The sequence below is a fragment of the Vanacampus margaritifer genome, chromosome 17 (assembly GCF_051991255.1).
Source record: "Vanacampus margaritifer isolate UIUO_Vmar chromosome 17, RoL_Vmar_1.0, whole genome shotgun sequence".
NCBI classification, from domain to species: domain Eukaryota; kingdom Metazoa; phylum Chordata; class Actinopteri; order Syngnathiformes; family Syngnathidae; genus Vanacampus; species Vanacampus margaritifer.
The window spans coordinates 20019499-20029389 of record NC_135448.1 but is presented as its reverse complement, the minus strand read 5'-3'; the positions used below and the strand labels follow the sequence as shown (position 1 = coordinate 20029389).

At 44.3% G+C, this 9891-nt stretch overlaps 1 protein-coding gene and 1 long non-coding RNA gene across 7 annotated transcripts in view; one reads left to right on the top strand and one right to left on the bottom strand.

The window, feature by feature from the left end:
* The window catches only part of ctnnal1 (catenin (cadherin-associated protein), alpha-like 1), a 36678-nt gene that overhangs the window by 11387 nt on the left and 15400 nt on the right, over window positions 1-9891 (top strand). For 2 of the 6 annotated variants that reach the window (XM_077548277.1, XM_077548276.1), the window contains one exon: window positions 776-867. Coding sequence is in view for 4 of the 6 variants with exons in the window: in XM_077548274.1 (XP_077404400.1) it covers window positions 3622-3714 (93 nt within the window). In the remaining 2 variants the exon portion in view is untranslated. Of the gene's footprint in view, window positions 1-775; window positions 868-3297; window positions 3715-9891 lie in introns of those variants that run through there. The other 4 variants (XM_077548272.1, XM_077548274.1, XM_077548278.1 and 1 more) reach the window with 4 other exon arrangements.
* On the bottom strand, window positions 8362-9891 carry LOC144037429 (uncharacterized). Its single transcript, XR_013288892.1, has 2 exons — window positions 9766-9891; window positions 8362-8622 (listed from the first exon to the last, which is right to left on the bottom strand). It is a non-coding gene; the product is annotated as an uncharacterized LOC144037429 (long non-coding RNA).

The following is a 9891-nucleotide window of genomic DNA, read 5'->3' as shown; positions in this document are numbered from 1 at the left end:
CTGACATGTAGTTCAAGAATATTGACACAAATAGGACTAAAGCCAGAATAATGCAAAACAGATCAATGCGTTTGCAATTATATATGGTATATTTTTTATTTAATTAAATACAAATATAACTATACCAAGGCAATGTTTCTATTTAAGACACGGAGGCAACCAATCATTTACACCTGATTACATGGCAAAAATAAACCAGAAATACAAACAGGCCAAATAAATGACTGCCATTTTTCAGCATTTATCAATTTCAATTACTCAGTAAGCTGCAGTGATATTAGTCATTCTTTGCAGAGGATAAGGAATATATGCCTGTGAGTATTGACGGGCTACATCATTAAGTTGCTGCTGCGACTATTCATTAGCCATCTATGGAGTTTCCCATTATGGGTTAGCATTAACTCGATCACTGCCCAACCCGATTGATTTTTAAGGGTTCGGCTCTGCCCGAGAACTCGCACCGGCGTAAATAACATCTCTGCCTCATGTCTGGTGTTTCCGTTTATGCAGCACAAGCCGGAAAGCGTCCAGCTGGCTGCTAAACACAATCATCAGTATGCTGCTGCTGATGTAACAGCGGAAACCGAGAGTGTTATTTTTGTGTTTGGGTTTAAATGAGCCCGTTTGTGCCTGAGGTGGCGACGACTTGGCAAACAAATGACCCGCTCCTCATTAGTCTTTGACTCGCATCCACTTTCCACTGCATAGGAATCTTATTTAGGATTATTGTTATTATTTCAGGACTTTTGCTTTTTTCTTTCTTTCTTTTTTGCAGGATGAGCCAACAAGCTAACCTGGGTTTGACCTCCCCCCCCCCCCCCCCCCTTCACTCTGTTGAGTTCAGCTGCAGGTGCCTGTCAAGACCAGGTAAGCCTCAAAGTGTTTTGTTTTCCGCTCCGGGTTCCATCAGAGCCAAGATATCAGGCACAAATATGCTAACGTAGAAGATAAAACAAGTGCTTTCACTTTTATGGCAGCCTTTTTTCTTTTCTTTTTTTTTTTAATCAGACTTCCCAATTCCTAAAAATCTCACTAACGGCGTTTTGGGGCATCAAAATGCTAACATTTCTCATTGGGAAAGATTTAAAAAATGAAACCGTTTCAAAATAGCAAACTTTAGGTAAATGCAAGTGAATGAGAACAGCAGATTCAACACGTCAATTTAGCTACTTGTATATAAAAAATCGAATAAAAGAACCTAAATGTGTAAATAATAATTCTAGAAATGTGTGTATATATAAACAAACGAACTTAAATCTGACTTCTTTCTGAACCTTACATGATCAATGTCAATTTGGAAAACGACGCCGACTGCCCAAACCTCAACACACTGTGGAGCGTTGATCTGATAAGCAAACGATTTCCCCGCTGCACACGGCGACCTATCTGCTTTTCTTATCTGCGTGCGGCTCACCAAACTGATCGACCGCGAAGAGAGCGGTTAGCGGGGGGGGACCGGCACAAACACGACGCTGGGCACAATGAGCTTGTTATCATCACGCAAGGAAACCAGAGGGCCGATTAGCACCAGAGAAAACACGCAAATGTTATCTCGCTAGCGGCACGACATCACATGCCCTGACACACCGTGTGTGTGTGCGCGTGCGTGTGATATGTAAACAAAGAGCCTAGCTGCGGGCTTTTCAATAAATAGCGGCCCACTGTAACGCAATAGTGTCGACGGAGCACAAAAACGCCTCCAAATACCTCGCAGATACGACGGCAAGGCCGCCGAGAAGTCACATGATCGCTCCCGTCAAGCAAATCTCACACAGGCCTCATTTGGCCTTTTCTTTGGCTTTTTCTTTGGCTTTTTTGGGGTGACACTTGAAAGGTTACGTTTGTTATAAAGTAGTTTTAAAAGCCTTAGAGAGAATATGACAACAAAAAAGGTGAATTCCTGATTTTCTGGATAAATGATACTGATGGGGAGAAAATAAGTGGTCATTCTATATATTACAAAAATAGAGTTGGACAGCTAGCTAGCTATCTAACTGGCTAGATCGATCAATAGAGTTAGAGAGATAAAGTAGCGGTAGCTAGAAATGTTTGTTTGTTTCTTTTCTACGTGTTAAAACCCCATGGCAACTTTTCATTTCTTTCTTTGCTCTGAATTTGCACTATTTTGTTGTAATTGGGGTGGAATTTATTGTTAAAACTGCTTTGTGGAGGTTGTCACTTTTTTACTCGCTACAGCCACCTCTGGCCTAAAGCGGAACTGCAACCTCTGTGTCTACGAGTAGTGCACTTGAATGAGGCCTTTCGTTTTTTCCCTTTTCTTGGAGTCTGAGCTGGTGTTTGTGCTCGAAGCTGGCCTCTTGTCTTTTTTTCTTCTTCTTCTTCTTTCAGTTTCAATCCCGACAAGCGTGACTTCACCCTCTTTCATTCCCTCCCTCCAAAAATAGGGCGTGTTCGCCCCCCCCCCCCCCAACACACCACACTGAAGGGAAGCTGCAAGCTGATAGGCGCAGTCGGAGTAAAAAGTCCTGGCATTTTGTACTCTTCTGCATGGCCACTGAGCGTGCATGATGTAGAAAAAGATTTATTAGCTTTTTGAACTGCACAAAGCATCTTTAAATGTGCAATGTGTCTTCCAATAAAGCATAAAAAATACACTAGCTAGCAAGCTAACTAGCTAGCAATATAGATTTATTCCTCAAAAAGGGAAATTCATGTCTATTAAAAAAAAATCTATTCAAAAAAATATTAATACACTCTTAAAACTGCAAGGTCAGAAATAACCCAGTTTTGTTCAAAAATTAGACTGACCCGCTACTTGGGTTGAAGTTTGGTCAAATTGATCCAATTTTGTTTTGTATCGAAACACAAAAACAACAACCCAATGTTGGGTCTAATTGACCCAAGTCGGTCCAATTTTTGACCCAAATTGGGTTATTTTTGACCCAGCAGTTATAAGGGTGCAAACGCATTTATTTGTTGTTAATACATGTATTGTAAAATCTAATAACATGATGTATCCAATACAACTTTAAATGTTTTGAAAATAAAATTTTTACGGGCAAATTAGAAAATTACGTTAAAATAAAATAAAAATAATTAAAAAAAAAATATATATATATATATATATATATATATATATATATATATATATATATATTCTTTACTATTTTTATCTCTAATGGAAAAAAAAACTTTTTCTACAGTTTTGAGCTTTCAAATTAAAGAAAAAAACAAAACTTTTTTTTAAATGTGATTTTTATTTAATTTCATCCGTTTGGAAGATTCACATTGTGGTCACGCTGCACAAAGCGGCACACAAGTCGAGCGTGCGTGTGAACGTGTGTGCGTGCTCGTGCACGCTCGTGCACGTGCTTGCCCTGCACACTGCACACCGCACAGTCGTGTCGGTGTTTGCTTGGCGCGCTGCGGTCCACTCTCACCGTCGGCTCGTCAACTTCCACAGCACACACGTTGGATTCCGCAAAACAAGAAGCGGCACCGCGTGGCCCAAGCGCGAGTCCGACCCCCGACCCCCGACTACCGACTCCCGACACTCCCACCCGGTGCTCGGCGCGGCGATCGAGGGCGGCCGGCCGGGATCGAGGCGCTGCTCGGCGCTGCTCGGCGCTGCTCGGCGCTGCTCGGCGCTGCTCGGCGGGCATGGCTTCTTCGCCTCCGTGCGGCAACTTGGACTCCGGCCTGGAAATCAAAACTCGCTCGGTGGAGCAGACGCTGATCCCGCTCGTGTCTCAGGTGAAAAGTCCAACTTTGGTGTCTTCTTCTCACGTTTTTGTGCGGCGTTGATGTCGCGCGCGCGCGCGCGCGCGCACTTTTGTTGTTGTGTTGAGTCGAGCCGCCGGGTTCGAACGCCAGTGGAGACTTTTTCGTGCAAGTTTTTTTGCTCACGTTGGTCTGTTGTTGGGCAGAACCTGCCAGCTTACATAACATAACACACCGTGTGCATTTGACCCACCACTGCGCGCGCGCACACGCACTACGGTACCTTTCTTTGTTGTGTGCTTCCTAAAAAGTTGCAGAAAAGTTTGCAACCTGCCTAACATGCATGCTAATTGGAAGAGAAAGCCCCCCCCCCCCCCCCCAAAACCGCTTTTTTTTTTTTACTTGCATGCTTGTGACTGCTTCACAAAAAGTTTAGATCTCAGCATTAATATTTTGGATGAAATGCTTGACTCCCAGCAGTCGCACAACATTTTCGACATGCGATAGCGAGACGCTCGACTCTCAGCACTCTCAAGTCCTTCTTTGCACAAGAAAGCATGCATGCGAATGCTTGACTTGACTGTCAGGGAACGCGGCGGCGTTGAGTAGCACTGACTTGCTAGGCCGCGTTCACACAAAAGCATTGCCGCACGACAGCTTGAGTGCAAATGATCGACTCTCAGCATTCTCACACTGTCTGCGGGAAAAGTTGGCGGTGAAAGTGGCAGTTAATGGAGGTGAGGTTCTGCCTGCGGATAAGCGGATTTATTTATTGGAGGCCGGATAGGATTTTAATCCTATTTACGCCGCTTCAAACTCATTTCAAGCACCCGAATTTCGTTTCATTTGTGGATTTCAAATGACTTGAATGTATACATTGTCTTCAGTTAGAACATTCCTAGCAACATTTATGATAGTTTATTCTGCTAGGATGTTTTTTTTTTAAAAATTCCTACCTTTCTTTCCTTCCATCAGCACGTTTCCATAGCAACAGAGCTGAACATACTGAAAAGAAATATTTTCCAAGGACTGCTTTTGATGATGTCATGGGGGGGGGGGGGGGTTCTGTTACATGCGGTTTCATGTTCTTGTTACATGTAACTGTACCAAGTTACCGTTTCAAGTTACTGTCACGTTATTGAAGCACTAGTTAAGAAACGGATAAATAGCAATCATTCGTTGTTTCCATAAATCTCTTCATTTTAACATCCAATGATCAAGTCTACAACGTTCCCAGGAAATCACAATATCCCATCAATGTTTTTATTTTATTTATTTTTATATAAATACAACAGGTGACCCCTCTGTAACAAGTTACTGTAATAAGTTAGTTTCAGTGTACAGTACTAAGTTACTCCTTCAAGTAACAGTTTTTTTAACATCTTCAAGTTACGTTGCAAGTCATGTCGCAAGTGCGGTTATTTGTCGCTTGCAACACTCTTGAATAGAAGCCGGAAAAAAAGCAGTGGGAAAAACGACGACGCAATTAAGAAATTGAGAAACCATCAAAGAGTAGCAGTAGTACCACCTTAAAAAGGTATCTGTCTTAAGGTGGACTTTTTGTGTTATTGCGTGTGATTCGATGTCTATCGAGCAGGAAATGAGAAAATCGGCCATCTTGTCTGATGCACTCTTTCCCCGCTGATATTCGCGAGTCTTCTTATCAGCCGCACTCGTGTAATGACAAGCCCGGGAGGCTCCCGCTCCACAAGCACGCACACACAAGCCATGAACACGGGTCCCGCCCAGCTCGGCTCTATTCACACATTCATGTTGGCCACTTTTATTGATTCTTTGTGCTTCCATTTCCCCTTTCTGCGCTTCCTGCCTCCCTCGCCCACCCCGCCTTTAACCGCATGATGACTTTTCACTTCTCATTTGCAACTCTGAGGAGGCCTTTTTTTTTCCTTCTTTTTCTCTCTCAGCTGAGCCTCGGGCAATAGGAAGTCAGTCCGTTTTTTGTTTAGTTTCATCCGCCGTTGCCACGGCAACGCCATACCGATGGTGCGGCGCCGGCTGTGACGTCATTGGCCCTCGCGTGGAGAGGAAGGCGGTCGAGTCAAAGTGTCGTGAATGTGAAAGTGTTACCTGAGTCGCTTGAGGGCACTTTTGCTTTTCTGGCCGCTGCAGGCTCGGTGGTCTTCCACCCTCAGGAGGCGTTTGCCGTTTGATCGGACGTCTGAACAACTAAATGGTTGTGGCAGGGATTTCTTTTGCATTTTTTGCGCAGTCATTGGAGAGGCCAAATGAGCCCTCGGTCCAACTTTGTTCGTTTCAACTTGTGTGTGCAAGTCAAACTGCTTGTGGAAAAACTTTGCTACATTTGGCCATTCTTATTTCATTGGCTGACATTAGCGACGCTACAATTGGCATTTTTGCCATCATTAACACATTACAACATACCACAAAGATAAGCAAAATAAATGCTTTTTTTTTTTTATTCTTCACATGAATACATTACAAGATGACAAATTCAATGGAGAAAAAGTCCAAAAATGGTGTGTTTTTGGCCAATTTTTCTCTAATAAAAATGAACTAGGGCTGGGTATCAATTCAAATTTCCTCAATTCATTTTCGATTCACAACTGTTCAGTTCAATAAAAAATTTTATTATTTTTTTAAACCCAGCCCCAAAAATAACTCCACTTTATTTATAAAGCACGACAAAACAAGCATCGCTGCATGTTGTCTAAAGAAGACATACTGACTTTCAGTCTTGAGGCAACATAATTCTGCACAGCTCCCGCAAAGTGAAGAAGAGGCGGAGTTTCCCCACGCTTCTCAGACTATTCTCAGATTCCAGAGCGAATCGGTTCTCCAGCGTTTGTCAACATTTTACAATCATTAATGTGAACAAAAAATAACAGCGGACACGGAGACAGAACTGCAGTGCAGATTTGAGAGAATATGAAAGCGACCATATTTGGACATAGGAAGTTTCCGCCCGACAGCGACGATAATGAACCTTCTGGTGCCAGTTATTTATACTTAGCGCCACTCAGCATAATAAAAATAAGAACATTCTGAGGCTTGTCTTTTTTGGTGTGTGTTGCTCAAATTGGATTGCGTATTTTTAAACCCTGACAAAAGCTCCAAAATGCGATTTGCGCGGCGCTTTAACGTTTGTTTTTGTCTCTCCAATCCCCGCATAAGCCGTTTTGCCGCGGAACGCCGAAGCCGCCTGTAACGTCTCGTCTTGTATTTTCTCGTACCTCCCTTCAAGGCCGCTGTCGTATTTGCTGAGACAATCGTCTTTTGTGCGTACTGTCCCGTGAATGCGCCGCTGAGCTTTGTGTGTCTTTGCGCTTTGGAATGTGCGCTTGTTTGCTTGAAGTCAACACAAAGTGAGGGGATGTGCGTTGCCGCCGTCAACAACTTGCGTCAACAGCATCCACGACCAAAGAAGTCCAGGAAACGAGCCATTCATTTGCATTTGCTGCTTTTATAGTTTATATTTTGGAGCATTTTCCATCGTTGAAAGTGTGCTTATGCGACCCACACGTCAACTTGGCAATTTGTTTGCCGTAAACAATGCGAGTGTTTCCAAAGTGGACTGCAGGCAGGAGTGCGAGCGATATATGGCTAATTACATGCGGAAACGCTACAAGTCCTCATTTGCTATTCGTATTGGCATTCACTTGAATGTGACGACTCATCTTGATCATGTTTGCAACGCCAGATTCACGCGTCTCCTTCAAACGTACACAACAGCAACACTTGGGAAAGTGAGAAACAACTTTTTTAAGGCCAACAGTAGAACAAAGGCTGTTTTCTGTCTTTCCCATTTGAAAGCCATCTAGGTTGCTACGAGCTAGCGCAGAGCTAGCTTGTTTCTCAGGCTATCTTTCCAGTTTGAAAACTCCCTTTGTTTTGTTGCTAAGACAGCGTTAGCGTTAGCCAGCCAAATATTCCTGTTGCTAAGACAGCGTTAGCGTTAGCCAGCCAAATATTCCTGTTGCTAAGACAGCGTTAGCCAGCCAAATATTCCTGTTGCTAGGACGCCGTTAGCTTGCCAAATCTCGCCGCTACTCGGGCAGCGTTAGCAGGCCAAATCTTCCCGTTGCTAGGAAGGCATTAGCCGGCCGGATACAGTATTCCCCGAACTACACCCGAATGTCGCATGTGCGCTGCCCACGTCGATGGGCAGACTTCGACGTGGCAAACAAACATTCCTCTCTGACGACAATATGTTATGACGCGTTGTGGTTCGAATGGGAACATTGGGATTTGCTTTTCAATAGCTTCCTAGCTAACGCGTACAGTTGGGGCCCATATGGGCACCGCTTGGGCAAAACGAAGTATGGGCAATAAGTGGGCTGTGGCTGGGCTTCACTCCAAAATATTCACATTTTGGACATATATATATATACATTTCTTTTGGAAAAAAATGCACACACACAAAAAAATCAATATTTCAACTTAATATTGACACCTTGGAATAATGGGCTAAAAATTTTGGGTCAACAAAGCAAAATGCAAACGGCAGGCTACTGCTGTTCTCTCTCCATTCAAGCTGGCGTCTCCTTGAATGCTAACTTCTTTGTGAAGCACGGCGCTCGCGTCCCGGGTGTCGCTCGCCATGGATTCTTTTGGGTCTGGTTAAGTGCCGAGAAAAGGCTCCATCCGCTCCTCGGCGGCGAACACACTTGCGCGTGAAAAGTCCTTTTTTCTATCCGACTGCCGACTAAGAGCGGGCGAGGGTTATTCATGAGCTCGACTGTTGCCGAGGCGCTTGGTTTTCTTCTTTGCTCGCCAAAGCCAGCAACTTACGAGCAATTATCGTAGTTTAGTTGAGTTGGAATGAAACTCATAGCAAGTCATTCTTCTCTGTCCTTATTTCGACCCACAATGTGTGAATGGAGCCTTCAAGTCAATGCAGGCTAATAATCGCTGCGGGTCCTTGTCAGGTATCCAGTGGCAGCTTTCAGGCAACTGTTGGACCTTTTTAATGGAAAAAAAAAACAGTGAATAGATGTTTTTTTTGGCCTACTTAACGAGGGCGATTGTCTTTCAAGTCCGCTTCTTTGAAACTGTAAGGTTTGTAAAATTGCATTTTATTTTATATGAATGCATTTAAGATGATTATGAGTTCATTGTTAATTGTTAAACAAATTGCCGGGTGAGGTTTACAGCCTTGGGTGGTGGTGAACCTCATGCTGCTTCACCCAGAGAAAGCTCGGACTTATCTGATGGTGACATGGGGACGGCGTGGCGTCATGGGAGAGCTCGCGCAGACCCAGCCCTGCTGCGACCCGTCCGTTCTCCATTTGCAGCCATCAGATAGACCGGAAGAGATCTCTATCAGCGTGGATGTGCTGGCTAATGTAGCGTGGTGGCCCTTTGCCCCCGACTCCCACCCCCATTCCCACCCCTGGACATGAATCCACTTTCCACTTTGCTTTTGCAAACCCAGCAAGGTGGTGGATGAATGGTGGGCTTTGCTGTTACTGTAGCTGGAATGAATGAGTGTGCGACTCTCAGGGCGTCTCAGACGTCTCATTTCCTGATAGCGACGCTAGCAATAGCGCTCTTTGAAGTCTGCCGCATTTGCAGTCCGTGGGAATGTTTAGGACATTTGTCGTTATGGTGCGGAGGCGCAACGTGTCAGATAAGAGACAGGACGGCGAGCTAGCCACATGCTAGTCTGTAAACAAACGCAACGCAGCGCAGCCTCTGAAACGGGTGTTAAAGTGCCCTCGGGCTCGCCTTGCATACGTCACATTTTCAAGGCTTTTCTTTTCATTTGAAACAGATACGAAATCGACGGCTTTGTTTAAAATGGACAAAATATTGAAGGGAGCTTCCCAGGTCATCACCTTGCGTTAAACTCAATTAAAAACTAAGCAAGTTTAAATTTTGAGCATTTGAAACCTTTTACGAAAACCCCAAATGATTTACATTCCCACTTTACTTTATAAAAGATTGTGCTGATTGCACCAAAAAGCCAAACTCTTTGCCACAGTTTGGCTTTAGCCCAGCGGCTAGCTAGCGAGCCCCCTATCTAGCTCCCCGGGTGCTCGTTTACCTCTTTAAGTCGCTAGCTAGCGCGAGGGGCTAAAGCCAAAACCGTGGCATGGTTTTTACCTTCTGGATGTGGATTTGCCATCTCTGATTTGAAGCCGTTCAACGTATGTTTCCTTCCCCTTTGCCGGACCCAACGTGAGCCGTAATGTTCAAATCCAGGTCCATGAGTTCTGGCCAATCGTGACG